The sequence below is a fragment of the Sorex araneus genome, chromosome 2 (assembly GCF_027595985.1).
Source record: "Sorex araneus isolate mSorAra2 chromosome 2, mSorAra2.pri, whole genome shotgun sequence".
NCBI classification, from domain to species: Eukaryota; Metazoa; Chordata; class Mammalia; order Eulipotyphla; family Soricidae; genus Sorex; species Sorex araneus.
The window spans coordinates 104,970,695-104,988,060 of record NC_073303.1 but is presented as its reverse complement, the minus strand read 5'-3'; the positions used below and the strand labels follow the sequence as shown (position 1 = coordinate 104,988,060).

The 17,366-nt window shown below is 54.0% G+C and overlaps 2 protein-coding genes and 1 non-coding gene across 4 annotated transcripts in view; all 3 read right to left on the bottom strand.

Moving 5' to 3' along the window:
• Positions 1-2,421: 2,421 nt before the first annotated feature.
• On the bottom strand, positions 2,422-17,339 carry C2H8orf76 (chromosome 2 C8orf76 homolog). Of its 2 annotated transcripts, XR_008628482.1 has the most exons (7): positions 17,212-17,339; positions 16,191-16,286; positions 14,808-14,951; positions 10,462-10,919; positions 6,486-6,618; positions 6,270-6,402; positions 2,611-2,749 (listed from the first exon to the last, which is right to left on the bottom strand). XR_008628482.1 is itself a non-coding variant. In XM_004607762.3 (6 exons), the coding sequence occupies exons 1-6, from the start codon at positions 17,326-17,328 to the stop codon at positions 2,564-2,566; spliced, it is 1,134 nt and encodes a 377-aa protein (XP_004607819.3). In that variant the 5' UTR covers positions 17,329-17,339; the 3' UTR covers positions 2,422-2,563. The 2 variants fall into 2 exon arrangements, 1 of the variants encoding a protein (XP_004607819.3); XM_004607762.3 differs by lacking the exon at positions 6,270-6,402 and having other exon boundaries at positions 2,422-2,749.
• Positions 8,653-8,792, bottom strand: LOC129403088 (small Cajal body-specific RNA 3). The gene has a single exon (XR_008629066.1). It is a non-coding gene; the product is annotated as a small Cajal body-specific RNA 3 (non-coding RNA).
• Positions 14,807-17,366, bottom strand: part of ZHX1 (zinc fingers and homeoboxes 1) — a 44,910-nt gene continuing 42,350 nt past the window's right edge. The window contains exons 4-5 of the transcript XR_008628481.1: positions 16,191-16,286; positions 14,807-14,951 (exon numbers count right to left, since the gene is read on the bottom strand). The gene's annotated coding sequence lies outside the window, so the exon portion shown is untranslated. The remainder of the gene's footprint in view (positions 14,952-16,190; positions 16,287-17,366) is intronic.

Here is a 17,366-nt window from a genome sequence, read left to right as displayed (position 1 = left end):
TCAGGTGCGCGTCTGCAGCCTCATGCCCCTGGCCCTGTGCTGCGGGCCAAGCCGGCGGGAGGCAGAAGCGCTCGGCCGCGGTGGCTCAGCGCCAGCAGCAACAGCGCCACCTTCAGGGCCATCCGCAACTGCACCAGGCACCCCGCGGACGGAGAGGCTTGGCGTCTGTGGCTGAGATCAAGGACAGAGCACAGAGGCGGCGCGGGGCAGGGCCTGCCACGGGGCGGGAGGAGCCGGCGAGGGCAACGCTGACTTCACCTTCCTGGCCCAGGGCTAGATCTCTGCCCTCTGCTGGGATAAAAACAGCACGATGTAAAATTTGATGTTTCCATTTTACTACTTTCCATTACTGGGAAGTGTGTCCATCCCAGCTAAGGGAATGTGCTTCTTAAAATTATTCTCCATCTGTGGTTTTCAGCCGCCAGGTGGTGATATGGTTCCGGTCCACAAAAATTTCCCGTTGGTTTGTGAAAAAGTGACCGCAGCTAGCTAGGGCTAGGAGGAAGCCCCGGTGTTATGTGGTGTGGGCAAAAATCAAAGGTAAGACCAGCAGGGGCTAAAGAGAGAGTACAGAGTGTAGGGCACTTGGCTTGGACAAGGCCAAGCCAGATTCAACCCCTGGCCACTGCATACGGTCCCCTGAGCACCACCATAGGTAATTCCTAAGTGCAGAGCCAGGAGTAAGCCCTGAACACCACCGGGTGTGAACCCCAACCAAACCAACCAACGAAAACACCCAGAAGGACCTGAGGAATAGTACAGCAGGTAAGGCATGCCCTGCCTGTGGCCCATCCAAGTTTTGACCCCTAGCAGCCCAAATGGTACCTGAAACCCTGCCAAGAGTGAGCCCTGAGCAGAGCCAGGAGTCAGGCCTGAGCATCACTGGGTATAAAACCAAAACCAAAACAAATGAGCAAAAGACCCCAGAAGAATAGGACAGTAGGTGAGGCACTTGCCTTGCATGTTTTATCCAAGCTTGATAGGAACCCTGCCAAGAGTGATCCCTGAGCACTGTCAGGTGTGGCTGGAAGAACGGGGACCACCTGGGGACTGTGCTCACCTGTGAACACCTCCTGTGAACCTCCTGTGAACAGGGCGCTAAGTGCCCTATGTTCCAGGTCTTCCCAGGGATGCCTGCTGTGCGTCCTTTGAACACCCTGACGATATGGCATCTCCCTCCAGTGCTCACTGCCTGTTACAGACCATGCATTGCCCAATCCCGGGGCTTCTCTCCTGTTACCAACCGGCCCCTTGTGGTCACTCACCTCTCCCACACAGATCCGTTGGACTGAGGCGAAAGCAACTAATGCAAATAATGCGGCAGCCTCTCCTGAGTAAGTTCTTCGAGCCAACAACCCCATTCCTGGCCAGTGGCAGTGGGCGGGTTAGCCTGCAGGCTGAGAGCAAACCAGAGCCCTCCCAGACCCGGGCATGCCCTTATGCTTCAGCATTCTCCATTAGTGCTGGTGAATTTACCCAAAACAATGTGCATTCCTATACTGCTGGTTATACTATAGTTGCTGCTTGCTTGTTTGGGGGCCCATACTGGGGCTAGGGGAACTTGTGATGCCAGAGGTCAAACTGGGCCCCCACATGCAAAGCTGCCCTCCAACCCTGTTACCTCCCCACCCAAGGATTAATATAAGCGCTGCCTCAGAGCAAGGCCCCGAGTGTGACCCCCAGCACAAGCCCTTGAGCACAACCAGGCGCGACCCTTTGACCCTAAACCCCACTGCCAGGAGTGATTTCGGCACCCCACCCCCACTCCCCAATGCATCACTACTGTGGCCCTGATTGAAAAAAATAGTGGGGCTGGAGCGATAGCACAGCGGGTAGGGTGTCTGCCTTGCACACGGCCAACCCAGGTTCGATTTCCAGCATCCCATATGGTCCCCTGAGCACCGCCAGGAGTTAATTCCTGAGTGCATGAGCCAGGAGTAACCCCTGTGCATTGCCGGGTGTGACCCCCCCCCCAAAAAAAAAGATAATAGTAACTCAAGTCAAACCCTCTCATGGTCTCCTTCAAAATGCCTACTGTAGTAGTCCCTCTTGAATAAACTCTTTCTCACCAACTGAAAGAAAAACAAAACTATAAAATTTGAAAGCATTTTTTTTGGGGGGGGGTGTGGAGGGAGTTGGGGCCACCTCTGGCCCTGCTCAGGACTTACTCCTCTGTGCTCAGGGATCACTCTTGGCAGGACTTGGGGGGGGGGGGGGGTCACATAGTGCCAGAGGTAGAATCTGGGTTGGACCCACACAAGGCAAGTGATCTGCCCATTGCACTCTTTCTGGCTTCCAAAAGTCTCTTACATACTTCCGACATAGGCCTCAGATACAGTATGTAGAAGTGAAAGGCAAGAAGATTAAAAAAAAAAAAAAAACCCAAGAAACTGAACACAATAGGAATAATCTGAGAGAGAAGCTGTTTTTATAAAAACATAAATAATCATTTTTAATTCACTACATCCCAGGATGAGCACCAGATCCCGTCTGGAAGCAAACGAGGTCAAATAATCCAGGGCAAGAGGTGATTTTAATTTGGAAGGGCCTCCACGGCTAAGATTCATATCTCTGTACGGAATAGATTTTCAAAGGAACAGAAGCGGTCTTTGATCTTGCCGAACCACTTGTCTTCGAATTCTTTCGAAGATGCAATCACCAGGGCGGCGAGGGCTGTGGGGCCGATACACTTTACCTCGGCGTGAACTTCATCCCGCAGCTTTTCTGGGACGATGTCTTCTCCCATCACCTGCAGCGAGAGAAAAACAACAGTCCCAATCAGAGTCAGAAGACGTGCAGAGGGCAGGGTGGGGGCGACGCTGCTGGTGGTCACGTGTGAAGGCTTCCCTCCCAGTACAGGCAGCGATGCCCGGGGCAGTCAGGGGCCAGCTTCTGCCCTTTGAAGAGAAACAGGCCCGCCCCTGGAAGCAGGCCGTGCCAGGTCGGCCTCACAGGACCGAGAGGAGAGAGGGCCTCTGCTCTTCAAAAACAGTGACCGAGGGACAGGGCTGCAGTCGTCACTGCTGCTGGCTGGCGGGGCAGAGAGCCTTTGGGATGAGGGCAGCAAGTAGTTAAGAGGTGAGCAGGTGGTCTGATGCACTGGGACACACACATCTCTCTAGAAACCTTTTCCCAGCAAAGCGTGTGCCCTTGGAAGGAGCAATACTGCCCCCTGCTGGCCGGAATCAGGCCCCCCCCCCCCCCCCCCCCCCCCCGGTCTACATTAGTCTCTTCAGAGACACCCCTGCAAGGGACCCACTGAGATCAGCGCCTTTGGTAAGGACGGTGGAGGAACCTGAATGCCCCCAACCATTTCACACGGTAACGCGGACACTGTGAAAAGCACAGGATTGGGGCTAGCTCATCTCTGAGGTTCCTGCAGACCCCGAGACCCAAATGCTGCTCCAGAATACTCAAGGACCATGGAGGATAATGGACTGGAAGCACACCCGAAGTATGGTTTGATGGGCTAAATATGCGAAGACGACAAGCTATCTGAGGCAAAAGCCAGTGAGATGAATGCCTAATTATTGTTTATTAAAGTATGGAGTTTTATCAATCCTAAGGTACTACTTGGCTTCTGCATTTTACCCAGATCTCAAATCAAGGAGCATCTGTTACTGGGGGACCCTAACATGATTTGCATCTTCTTTCCCTTTTCGTGTCACATCTTACAGGTGATACCTTCTGGGTTATATGCAAGACCAAAAGATGTTTTTCAAAAAAGTTAAGAGAACTAAGTAACAATAATAACTAAACAAAGAAGTACTTTAATGGGTACAGGACTTCGGAGTATGGAGAGCTAATACACCAGGGAAGGAGCTCGCCTTGCTCACACCATCTATGGTCCCAAGTACCACTAGGAGTGATCCCGGAGCACTGAGCCAGGAGTAAAGCCAAGGGCCTAACATGAAGTGTACAAACTCCTGTTTGTCTCTCCATTATTTGTTTTTACAAAAGGCTCCCTAGGCTATTTCCTGTGCGTTGTTCAGCCGGAGAACTACCATCCCCGGCAGATGGGATGAGCACAGTCAAAGGCTGACGCTGTCAGACTCCCTGTAAGAATGTATGACTTCTTTTTTGCTTGGTTTTGCTTCGTGGCCACACCCAGCTTACTCCTGGCTCTGTGCTCAGGGATTACTCCTGGCAGTGCTCAAGGGACTATATACAGTGCCATGGACGAAACCTGGGTCGTCCACAAGTGAGGCAAGTATCTTTACCCACTGTACTATCTTTCTGGTCCCAGGAGGTAGGACTTCAAAGGAACCACAAATTTTGTGAAAAAGATGGTATAATCTTGTAATTTTCTTTTTTAGTGCTCAAAGAGCTATTGAAGCAATCACCTCATCAGAACTCACAGGGGAGGGAAACTTCCAGACTAGAAATCTGCTCAGGAGAAATTCTTGGTGGGTCCTCAGAGACAGAAACTCCACAAATTTGTTTGATCTGAGCAGATTAGCCACATGGAAGCAAAGCCGTGTGTAGGCACTAATTAGGTGCTGCTGGGCGGGGTGTATCCGCAAGGCCCTGGGCATGCTGGCATGGCACCTGCCCCACACCCGACCTCGGGATGAGGGGACGCGTGTCACCTTTAAGCAAGCGGGTGACTTGGTCAACAGGAATTTTCGAGTTGAACCCAGCAGCAACGTTCGAGACAGAACAAAGCAAGGAGAGACCGGCCGTGGGCACCGGAACCCAACAGGTGCTAAGAGTAGGGCGCTGACAGTGTGGGAGAAGCGCGGGTGGTCCCCTGAAGGAAGGGGGTGCTCGGTGCCTGCCGAGAGGTGCACCCAGAGGGCGGGAAGGTTCCAGGCCTGACGGGAAGGATGACCGGCAGCAGCAGGAGCGGGAAAGGAAGCCTGGAAAGGAAGAGTGGTTCCCACGCCCGGCTCTCACTTCATCTGCAAACACTGATGGGCGGCTGAGTGACCGCGCCCGCAGGGCAGCACTGGAGACCCAAAGGGTTTTGCTGAGCAGTTTCCCACTGGACGGCTTGTCCTTGAGGTGACGGGAGAACGATCAAGAATCGCCTCAGAATGACTGCTGGGTGGGAACTCCTCTGTCTGCCGAGTGTTCCCGAGACGGGGCTCGAGCACCAGAGGAAGGGCGACCAACCCCGAGGTGACATGGCAGCTGCGTGCCTGCCTATGAGTCCCGGGGAGAGAGGTGGAGAGAAACTCAGAGGTAGTGAGGACGAGAGACTGAGGGGCGGAGAGCAGCAGAGAAGGAAGCCAGCCGAGCGCAGCCTCTCAGAAGTGAGGGAAAGAGGAGACCATGAGTCAGGGGCCAGTCGGACAAGTCGAGAGAGAGACGAAGGAGAAGGATGACTGAGGAGAGGCCGAGGGCCCCTGACAGGAGCCGGACCTGGGCCAGGCGGATGGCCATTCGGGTGTGAATCCCGGGTGTCATCAGGATGTACCTATGTGGACCTGACCACCCCAGCACCGCCAGCGCCAGCTGTGATTCCCACCAGCCCACCCGGCCAGGCCTGTGTGAGAGGCTGTGCACGTGTGCCACGCAAGGGGTGCGGGCCTCGGGAGCTCCACGCCAGGCTTGCGCGCCAACCCCATCAGCACCACGGCATCAGCCACACCAGTGAAGGGGGACCACACACAGGGGGCACCGCACACGTGCGAGTCTGTGGACTGCAAGGAAAGACCCAAGGAGGGGCCGGAGCCGTGGTGCAATGGGGAAGGTGTCTGCCTTCCACGCTGTCAAGCCGGGTTCAACCCCGGCACCCCATATGCTCCCCGAGCACCTCCAGGAGTGGTTCCCGCCTGCAGAGTCAGGAGGAAGCCCTGAGCATAGCATGGTGTGACCCAAAACCGAAAAAATACAAAGTCAAAGAAAGGGCTAAATAGGCCCAAAGGGAGCAGACGGGACGGCCACCGAGTCCGGGGCTCCCGCAGGCGAACACACGCTCCAGCCCTGGCCCATCTCCGCCCTCCAAAGGCACCTTAAGGATCTTCAGTGTAGCCTTTCCAATCCTACAGGTTCGAAAGAAACAAACAACAACAAAAGCCCTGGTATCTGACTGTCTCAGTGCAGTAGAGGGCTGGAGAAGGGAAAGGAAACTTCAGACCGAAAGCGCAGGCTCTGGCCTCAGCAGCCCTGCAGGTCACCACCTCTCAGGCCCGGGTTTCAGGGAGGAGCTGAGGGGAACAACACATCAAAGAGTGGCGACACTAATCCCCGCGGCGCGTCTCAGGGTCACGCACCCACAACACAGCCGGGCTGTGACACGCACGGACAAGTAAGGGAGACCTCACCTTGCAGCGGGGACAGGGGAAGAGGAGGAAGAGGCCGCTTCAGTGCTTCAGTGCTCCGGGGCGGATTACGGATTACGATCAAAAGGCTGGCTCAAAAGGCTGGCGAGGCGGGAGACAAATCCTCGGGCTGAGACTGGGCCGTGTTTTAAAGAGACAGTCAGAGCCAGGAAAAATTTCTCTCGGAGCCTTCTCCCCATGACCGGGGGATCCACTCACCTCCTCCAGCCACAGCAGAGGGCCTTCTCTGAGGCCCAACTCTTTCATTTTATCTTCAATTTCCTGCTGAGTCCTTAAGTTCCTCTCCAACGCAAACGACGTCTGCTGAGCCTGGGTGAGCTGGAGCAAGAGCCTGCGGGACAGAAGAGTCCGTGGGCCTTCATGGGACAGGGCAGTGCTCCCCGCGCCTGAAGCCCTCAGGCTTCCTCTGGACAAAAGTGGGCTGCGGAGGGGCCGTCCCCCTCCCCGCTGGAGAGCCACCGTCTCTAGATTTACACAACACCGCCGGGAAAGCACCAAGGCCCAGGAGGGCCATCCTGGGGCTGAATGCACGGTCGGGCCCAGGCAAGAGTTCCCAAGGCCACGCTGCGTCCCCGACCGTCGGCACCTGACTCAGGCTGGCGGGATTCTCGGGCACGCGTGTGCTCCCCAGAGTGAGGCCGGCTCTCTCACATCCAGCTGCCGGGGCAGCCTGCACACTAGCCCACACCACCAACTTCCCCGGAGTAACAGTAACCTGGTCTCCTCCTGCCCCTTCTCACACCCGTCAACACCATCAACACCAACGGGAAGCCCCTTTTAAATGCTGTGCGCAGGGCTGACTCCTGCAGGAGCTCAGACAACATGCGGTGCCGGGCACTGGCCCAGGGCCGGCCTTCCCTGGCTTGGGGCCACACCCAGCAGTGCTCAAGGGTCCGTTATCGGATGTGGAGATGGAACCCGGGTCAGCCATGAGCGAGGCACGTGCCCTCCCCGCTGTACTACTGCTCTGGCCTCAAACCTGGAATTCTGCAGGCAAATCACTTAAGGATCCACATGCCCAGGGAAAGAACCGCGCTAGCCATGAGTGCTATAAAAATCCAACAGCAGGTGGGCGAAGGGTCCCCTCTCATGGGCAGTGAAGGAAGTTTTCAGACCTACACACTGAGGCTAAGGCCTCTTTGGTCTGCAGGAGTGGCTGGGCGGGCAGAGGGGAAGGAGGCCCAGCGCAGGAACTAGTCCGATGTGTCTGAAAGTCATGAAGATCACGGTGGCCGGAGCATAGCCAGGGAGAAAACCGAGTGAATGCAAGGAGTAAGGGAGGTGCAGTCTGGGGCCGGAGCAACAGGACAGCGGGCAGAGCCTCACACACAGCCAAGCCCTGAGCACCACCGCGTGTGGCCCCCGAACAGAACAGTGAGTCAGTGAGGCCTCCCACGCAGGCACGCAAGGGTCTGTGGGGACTGGAGCCACAGCACAGGGGGAGGGTGTGTGCCTTGCACACGGCCAACTTGGGTTCGATTCCTGAGCAGTGCCAGGTGCTCAGCGGAAGCCTTGGCGACTGTCCCGCCGTCTGCACCCCCTCCTCAGCCTGTCGCTGTGGAAACAGGATATAGAAGTGACCCGCTCGGAGGCTGCGGACGCCCGCCCAGCTTTCTCTCAGAACGGCCGGTGCCTGGCTTCTCGCCCCCGCCCCCCTAGTCCTGCCTCCTCTTCACCAGTGCCCGCCCCCCCCACCCCGTGCCCCTCAGAATGCAGGGTGCTCTGCCCGGCCCCCCCCCCACCACCTCTCCTGCTTGCCGGAAAGCCTCTGAGCTCCCCAGAAATCAGGACGTGGAGCTGAGAGGGCACCGTGGAAAGCAGTGCTCGGGTCCGAGACCCAGGGGATCGGGCAGCACCGAGCCCTTCAGGCCTGCCCCCTGCCTCCACAGTCGTCGTGTCTCCTCCTCGCCCGCCCCCCCCCCCCAGCTGAGAGCTGAGATCATGGCTAGAGAGCAGCGAGTGGAAGCCTGGGGCAGTTCCATCCACCCCACTCCTCCAAGAACATTCCACACAAGCATCCTTCAAGCTCAGGCTTCCCTCTGGCGGCCACGCCCTGCGGACTGGCCCCAGGGCCTGTAGGTGCTCAAGCTGATTTTGTCACTGTCTGTTCAGGGGGCAAAAAAGCCCTCAATGCATTCTGAAAACCTACCTTGTTTAGGTAACAACCCCCCCCTTTCAGAGATGTTTCCAGCAGGGCCCTTGGGGGCAAGTGGGCGGCACCCTGATGCCACCCACTCTCACCACCCACTCTCGGCAGCTGCCAGCCCCACTCTCCCTGTACCTCCCCAGCAGGAAAGGACTTCCTCCTCTCCCCTCCCCTCGTTCTCCTCTCTCTCTCTCCCTCCCTCTTTCTCCTTTTTTTTGTCTTGTCAGGAGGGGAACGATCAGACTTAGCCGGCTGTTCTAAGTCAGACAGAGACCCCCATGTTTCTGTAGGACCACTGCAATTTGTAGGCAAAGACATCTTTTCATTTGCCCACATGGTTGATTCCTGCAGGTTCCATTCAGCAAGTGCCCGACACAGACCCATACCTCTGTCATCTGAATTAAAGCACACAGTCAAAACGGCAAATAACGCTGCAAGTCGAAAGGGTTTTAAGCAAGAAAAGACTTTTGGTCAGACTCAGGGTAATGCTTTTTCTACATTGTCCAAAACTACAATACCAACATCCTTTGGTACTAATCGAGACCTATGAGTGTGGGCACTCTTATTTGCTCACGTATGTTATGAAATGGAAATTCTCTTTTTTCCTTAAACTCTAGAGATTCAATGTAATTAGAGCCCTTAAGCCATGCAAATTCTCTGTAGAATTAAGAACAACTGGGGCCAACAAGATTGTACAGTAGATAAGACACACTGCTGACCTTGATTCTAATCTTGGCATCACATCTCTGAGCACTGTCGGGCCTGACCCTTGAGCACAGAGCCAGGAGTAGTTCCTGATGACTGCAGGGTATGACCCTAATACCTCCCCCCAAAAAAATCTCACAAAAAAAAAGGAAAAACACTCATATTCGTATTATTAATTCAAAAAGCCATTTTTTCTCTAGCAGATCTCTGTGAAACAGGAGTGAAAAAATTCTTTTTTTTTTTTTTTTGCTTTTTGGGTCACACCTGGCGATGCACAGGGGTCACTGCTGGCTCTGCACTCAGGAATTACCCCTGGCAGTGCTCATGGGATGCTGGGAATTGAACCCGGGTCGGCTGCATGCAAGGCAAACGCCCTACCTGCTGTGCAATCTCTCCAGCCCCTGAAAAAAATTCTTGTTTAAAACACTTTTCAACAAGATGGGGCTGGAGCGACAGTACAGTGGGCAGAGCACCTGCCTTCCATGGGGCTGACCCAGGTTTGATCCAGCACTCCACCTAATCCCCTGAGCACCACCAGGAGTGATCCCTCAGTGCAGAGTAATCCATGAGCATCCTTGGGAGGCCCGAAACGCCCCCAAATTTAAAATTAAAAACAACAACAACGAAACTTTTCCTGCTGCCAATGTCTCATACATTTAATCTTCTTTCCCTTTCTAATGTTTTCCAAGTTTAACCTTTTCAGTAATGACAAAAGTTACTTGAGTAAAGAGTTTTCAGTTGATCTTATTAACAGGAAAAGTTTGGGGCCGGAGTGACAGTTTAATGGGTAGGGCATTTGCCTTGCACGCGGCCGACCTGGGTTCCATCCTTGGCATCCCATATGGTCCCCTGAGCACTGCCAGGGTAATTCCTGACTGCAGAGCCAGAAATAACCCCTGAGCATCATCAGGTATGACCCCGAAAGCCAAAATAATAAATAAATAAAAGGAAAAGTTCAAAGGACTCTGTCTAGACTATGGGGGGGGAGGGGGAAGAATCTCCAAACACAGACCCACTGTCTATTCTGGAATGTTTTCAAACTCCAAATAAAATAACCCTTGCCTAGGAACTGAGGAGGCAGCACAGGGGAGAACTCAATGTCATGCAGGCAGCTGAGCGGGTTCAAACGCTGGTACTGTATCTGGTCCCCTGAGCATCGCCAAGGGGTCACTCCTCAGCACAGAGCCAGGCACAGTCCCTGGGCAGTGCCGGTGTGATCCCCGCATCCCCTCCAAAACACAAAACAAAAATCAAACTAAAGAACCCCAAGCCCTGCCTACCAGCTTAGAACCTGTGCGGGGATCACCTGGCGCGCCTGGTTACCTGGTTCGGATAAAGGAGGCACAGGCTTTCAGTCGAGCGTCCAGGGGTACCTCGGGCCTCTCCGCCGCCAGCCCGCCCCACGTGCCTTCCAGGGCTGGCGCTGGCGGCTGGCAGCCACCGCTGCTGGCCTCTGTGCAAAGCCCGGGGCGCTCGGGCCCGTCTGCAGGTGGGCGGGGAAGGCGGGCTCCAGCGGAGTGCGGGCTGGAGGCCTCGGCCGCCTGGTCACTTGAGGTGAACCCGCTGTGCTTCTGAGATGGCGCCGCCGACGCGGAGAGAGCTGGCCTCGGAGTCAGGTAGGCCTCGGCCAACTGGCCCCAGTTCCAAGAATTAAAAGGATGCAAAGAAATCAGTTTCTGTAGACAGAGAATTGCTTTCTCCACCTTCTGTAAACTTGAGCAAATAGCAAACTGGAGGCCGAGCACCGTGGTTAAATGGTCTGTGTTGGTCGCTTTGTTTTCCTAAGGAGAAAGAGCAAGGTCAAAACTTGAACCTGCAGAAAGTTTTCCACATAAACATGGAGAACCCTGCAGTTCTATGCAGAGTAAATGGAATATTTCTTAGCGAATCTTAGTTTGAAACTGGAAACTTTTTCTAATTTTTTTAGGTTCTGGGGCTCTACCCGGTGATGCCCCGGGGATATTCCATGCTCTACATTCAGAGATTATTGCTCGGGGACTATATGGGGTGCCAGGAACCAAAGCCGGTGGCCGCATGCAAGGCAAGCACCCTACCCGCTGCACTGCTGCCCGGCCCCTGAAACTGGAGACGTAACAAAACACATGACTTAGCAATCAATCACCAGCCACTCCCAAACGTCTTCATGTCACAATAACGCAACCCATGTTACAGTGGTTGGACCAAGTGTGGCACCAAATCCATAAATGTCAGTTTATTTTCCATTTTTCATTATAATCTTCACTGTCCTCAGCCAAGAATCTGAAAGACCCAAGCCAACATTTTGACTCGGGGCTAATGGTTCCATTTCAATATTCCAGCCTTTCTAAAATCCAAATGGCAATTTCCTTGAGGATTCAAATGTACTCCACTTCCAATTTTTTGTTGGCTCGGACATCTTACACAGGATAGCCCTACAGTTCTGTTTCATGACGCATCATAATTGAATCCAAATGCCTTTCCTGGTAACTATTACCAAGGCCAATTATTTTTGGCCAGTGGGGGCTGTTCGGTTTCCTTCTGATCAGAAAGTGCTTTTCAAGTCTCTTCAGCTAGAGCAGCCTCTTCTTGCCTAATCTGCCACACAGGAAACAAGCCTTTTCCCAAAGTCTGTGGAGGGCAGAAGGCAAACACAAGTCGAGCTGCATCTACAGAAAACATGGCCTGCTCCAGATTGAGCTCCTGCACTGCATGAACTATGCAAGCAAGAAATGCGAGTCAAACTACCCAGTTTGCAGTCAAAGAAAAAAAAAAGTGAGGTGGACAGGGAGGGTGGCAGAGGCAAGCTAAAGCTGGTGGGGGATTCAACATAGATCCGGGTACTAGAGAAGAGGCCAAAGGCCATGCAAATGGTGGCTCCCCAAGAACAGAGCGGATGAGGCTTAACACCACCCACTGCGTCATGTTCACTCCTTTCCAGACCCCCTGAGGCAGCACCTCGGAGACAGCCGCAGTCTGGCAGCTGCTGAGTCAAGCGTCCTCAGGTCTCTGGAAGAGGGAAGCAGAGGGGACTGGCGACAAGCATCGCCTTCCCGCCTGCCACTGGTCTATGGCGCTTGATGCGCTTCTGGGTCCTGGAACCAATGCCAGTCTGCAGAAATGTGCTGCCGGTCCACGAAAATGTGTGTGGATCATCAAACTGTACAGCAGTAAATACGGATGTGAAATCTGTATTATAAATAACGGTTTCGTATCAGCTAAGCAGTCTGTGAAATTGTCTTCCTATTTTCATCAATCCAGGGATGGCTTCCCTGTTTCCTCTGCTTAGAACCCACCGCCAGGCACACGGCAGGCTGGAAATAAGCAGGATTTTGTTTGGTTATTTGTCTGGGCTCCCAGAGAGGTGCTCAGGAGGCTGGGGGCCCTGCAGGTGTTGAGGTCTGACCCGTAGTATGACGCTGTGTAGGCCTTGCTGTACTGGGGACCACCCAGGTGACCCCAGTAGTGCTTGGAAGCTTCCAGGGCAACCCGCGGTAGTGCTGGGGGCTTCGGGAGCCACACCTGGTAGGACTTGGTGGGATGGGGTGCAGGTTGTCTTCAAGGCTACCACTGGTGATGCTCAGGGATTGTTGGTGCCAGAGTTCAAACCGAGGTAGGTATTGTGCAAGGCTGTACCCCTGTACTATCTCACACCACAGGCTGAGCGCTGCTGGGAACAGCTCCCAGCCTCAGTACCCCTGGGTGTAGCGTCTATGAAAAATTAAGCCATTTTAAGCCCAGAGCAGCTTCTTGCAGCAATGCATCCTGACTGTGAACTGAGCTACAACCTCATGCTGCCCGGGGAGGGATTTTCCCTCTCTGCCCTGTTTTTCTGGGTGAAAATGGTGGCGGCGGCAGCATCCACATGGCGAGAGCCACCCTCTAAGACCCGCAACCCGGAGGTAGGACTTTTTTATTGACGTAGCCTGTAGGTGGTCCTGGGAGGGGGGCGTTACCTGGGAGGGGGGCGTTACCTTCCGCCCAGATATGATCCGGAGCTGCGGCTTGAGAAATGGACCCTCTGCTCCTAAAGACTTTGATTGAGAGGTCTTCTAACCCATTTTGGCACCCAGAGCGGCTTCTTGCAGCTATGCATCTAGACTGTGAACTGAGCTAAAATATCAGAAACCCAAAACCACAGTCTTCACTCTCAGCAATGATAAGAAATTATTAAATGATACCTTTTCAGCAGGCCTGATTGTTGGGGAAAAATCCCAAACAATAATAGGGAGTTCTCTATTGAAATATTGAATGTATTCAAAGTATAGAGAGAATAAAGGGAAGATCATTAGCTACTTAGGTGGGGGGTAGGTGGGAGGGGGGTATTTTAGGGCTCTTGGTGGTGGAACATGTGCACTGGTGAAGGGATTGGGGTCTAATCAGTATATGACTGAGATTTAAACCTGAAAGCTTTGTAATTTTGTTCACGGTGAGTCAATAAAATAAAAACTTAAAAAAAAAAAAAGAAAAATTAAGTGTTGCATATCCTGGGAAATATTGCACTAGCTTATGCTGCCCGCGTCCTTCCCCAATGCCCAGAAGGTGCTAGAAACCTAATGACGAGCTGTCAAGGGCTGCAACTTCCCAAGCCCATCAAGACGGATCCCTGAGCACAGAACTAGGACTAAGCCCTGAGCACCACTGGGGGTGTCCCGTCCCTGGCCCCCTGCCCCCAGCCAAAACCCAACAACAAAACACTGGACCTCTATAAGTTGGGGCTGGGCATAAACTTGGATGGTCAACTATAAAATCTGTGTGAGTGCACACAGAAGTAAACCATAAATGCCTTCTTCCACAATGGCAAAGAACTGCCTTTATTTATTCCAAGAGACCCTGAAAATCCATTTGAAAATAAAAAGGACTACCAAGCTTGGTTTAGTACGCTATGCAACACTGTTTTGTAAGGATTCTTCTTTTTACTAAGTAAGAAGCTGGGGCTGGAGAGGTAGTAAAGCAGGTAAGGCACTTGATTTGCATGTGGCCAGCCAGGGTTCCATCCCTGGCATCCCAAACGGTCCCCCAAGCACCACCAGGAGTGTGTATTGAGCACAGAGCCAGGAGTAAGCCCTGAGCATTGTGGGTATCCTCCACCCCCTCCCAAAGTAATGCAAGTTCATGACAGAAGATCTGAAAAGTAGAATCTAAACTAAAAATCTACAGAAAAGAGCATTATAATAATACTTCTATTATGTGTATTTACTCCTAGTGGGTAAAACCTTTGCAGTAAGATTTTCAAGCAAAAAAGAATTCTGAACATAAACAGGGGAAGAAAAAAAAAACTTGAAAGAAAATGATTATGTGTAGGGGCAGAGAAAAGAGTTCAGTGGGTTGAGTGCTTGCCTTGCACACGGTCAGCTTTGGTTTGATCCCCAGCATCTCATCACGGGGTCCCCCAAGCCCACCAGGAGTGATTCCTGAACACAGAGCCAGGAGAACCCCTGAGCACTGCTGGATATGGCTTAAAAATTAAAAATGATTAGTCTAAAGTTCTAAATTGCTCGTCATAACAAAGTTCTTACATCATTTACGATGTTCTGCTTAGCCAAGCCTACAGATTTTATGGTTATGCCTTTTTTTTTTTATGGCTTTTCGTTGTTTTGCTTTATGTTATTTTGCTTTTTCAAAAACAAACGGTTCCACAGTCCATGGCACCGGAGGGCGCAGGGACCCGGCAATGACACGAAAATGCTCACCAGCTCCGCGGCGATCTCCAGCGCCTCGGCCTGGCGCCCCAGCCGAGTCAGACACCGGGCCCGGCCCTCCTGGACGTCCCTCCTCATGGCGAAATTGGTGGGCGGCAGCTGCTCGGCAATGCTAGAATACTCCCGAAGGGCTTTCTGGCCATCGTTAGAGACAGGGGAAAGTAGAGAAGGGAAATAAGAGTGAAGCAGAGAGGATTCATACGAGAACCGGGATTTTCCGAATCTGACGTTTTAAGACCCAAGTGGAGCCATGACAGGCTCCACCTTAAGACCAAAACTCAGAAGGCTCAAGTCTCGGTTTCCCCCATCAGAAAGTCCCGACTTCTCAGAAAACAGTATCACCCTGGGCTGATAAACTGCCCTGTGGCAGCAGCCTCTCAGAGTAGGGGGCATGGGCAAAGGCCCAGTAGAGAGGGTCTAGGGAGTGGGGTCACAGGACCACACAGGTCACAGACCAGCTAAGAATTGAAAACATAATGTTGGTTACTGGAGTCATAGGACCAGACAAGGACCAGAATTGGAAACATATTGCCAGTTCCTAGGGAAAAAATGCTGTTAGGTAACTAAACCCTACATAAGCTGCTTAGAATTTGGAGTCAGGGTCCTTGTCAAGACTCCACCTCGTCAGATGAGACTCGGACCCCAGCTCGAGCTGGCGATAAAGGGGCCTTGCATTTGCATCCTCGCGCCTGGTCTGGTCAAGGTGTGAGTGAAACTCCCTTCCCGGGACATAACAACGTGATGTTCCGACTGATCACACGATGAATTAAGAAGCCCATCCAGGTGGGGCTACTCTCCTAAACGACAGCTGAGGCACTGCTGGACTTTGTGACCTCGGTGTTGCCCCTGCAAAAGGTGCGGGAAGTTCACGCTGGAACCACATGGCCCAGGGTTCGCACCCGGTGGTGCCACTGACCTGGCGAAGGGCCTCTCCCTCCCTAACGGGAAACAGTACCCGCGCCCCTGCGGGGAGGGAGGGCGCGTTGCGTGCAAGCCTGGTGTCACTCTGGGCGCGCTGCTCCTGGGACCACGCAGGGCCAGTGCACGCACTCTCCTGTGACACAGGGATTACAGCCCGGGTACCCAGACCGTGAGGATGCCCCCAAGAGCCCCAGCGAGGCAGGACCTGCAGAAAACCCAACCAAGGATGATCCGCCGCACCGAGAGGACAACGGGACAGCGATTACAGACACGGTCACGCAACACCAAATGGTCTTCACAGCACTCAACCCTCAGTCTGCAGCAGGCAAACAGGCTGAGTGGCCACGCCCAGAGCCAGAGTCCCCCGGATGCTCCCCCCAGAGCCTACCCAGTGCTCCCCCTGGAGCCAACCTGGTGCTCCTCCCAAACTACCAGGTTCCCCGGCCAACCCACCTGGTACTCCCGCCGTCTGTAGGCCAGGTCCCCTCTGAATTTCTTGACAGTCAGAGCGTCGGCATCATCACTGCTCCCGGGGTCCTCAAGAAACCACTAGAAACGGTGAGAAGGGCAGGTCACAGGGTGAAGTTATGTTTCCCCTTTCTCTAACTCAGTGGGGAGCAACCCCCACGCATCACTGGCTGGACCTACAAGCCCACCAGCACAAGCTCTTGAACGCGTACTTCCTCTCTTCTCTACCCTTATTTCTAAGTAATTTTTCATTCATTAGAAACCATCTTGCAGGAAAGAGAGAGAGAGAGAAGCGGGGGAGGAGGGAAGCTGGGGACGTTGGTGGTGGGAATGGACACCGGTGGAGGAATGGGTGTTGGAACACTGCATGACTGAAACCTAACCACGAACAGCTTCGAAACTGTACCTCGCGGCGATTCAATTAAAAGATGATAATAATAGGGGCTGGAGTGATAGCACAGCGAGTAGGGCGTTTGCCTTGCATGTGGCCGACCCGGGTTCCATTCCCAGCATCCCATATGGTACCCTGAGCACCGCCAGGAGTAATTCCTGAGACAAAGCCAGGAGTAACCCCTGCCTGTGCATCGCAGGTGTGACCCAAAAAGCAAAAAAAAAAAGATAATAATAATAATAAAAAAAAATCTTGCTTTCAAAAAAAAAGAAAGCCGAATAAACGGGCTCAAGCGAACAAACCGTGCACACAGCCCGGAGCGGGTGGTCACCCCGGGAGAGAGCCTCGTTGCCGGTGGGGCTCGCCCCTGCACCCACCGGAGCCACACGCCGCTGAGCACCGGCCGGACCCCCGGGAGGAACCGGCTACAGCGTCCGCGCCCACGTGACCACGTGCCACCGCGGAAGGACTCCGGGCAGAGACGCGCCTTCGGCGGCCGCTACCGAGAACGGGGAGCCGCGGGCCCGAAGGAAAGCCAAGTGGCCCGCACGGCGCCCCGCGCGAGGGCGTTCCGACCGCGGCCCGGGCCGGGCCGGGCCGGGCGCCGCCCCTCACCTGCGGCTCGCAGCGCTTGGCGCGGTAGGGCGCGGGCGGTCCCCACGGCCGCTCCGGCCGCTCTTCGAACACCGAGTCCTCGAACTCGCCGCCCAGGACGAAGCAGCCGTCCTCCATGGCGCGGCACAGCGCGCGAACCCGGAAGGAGCGCGGCA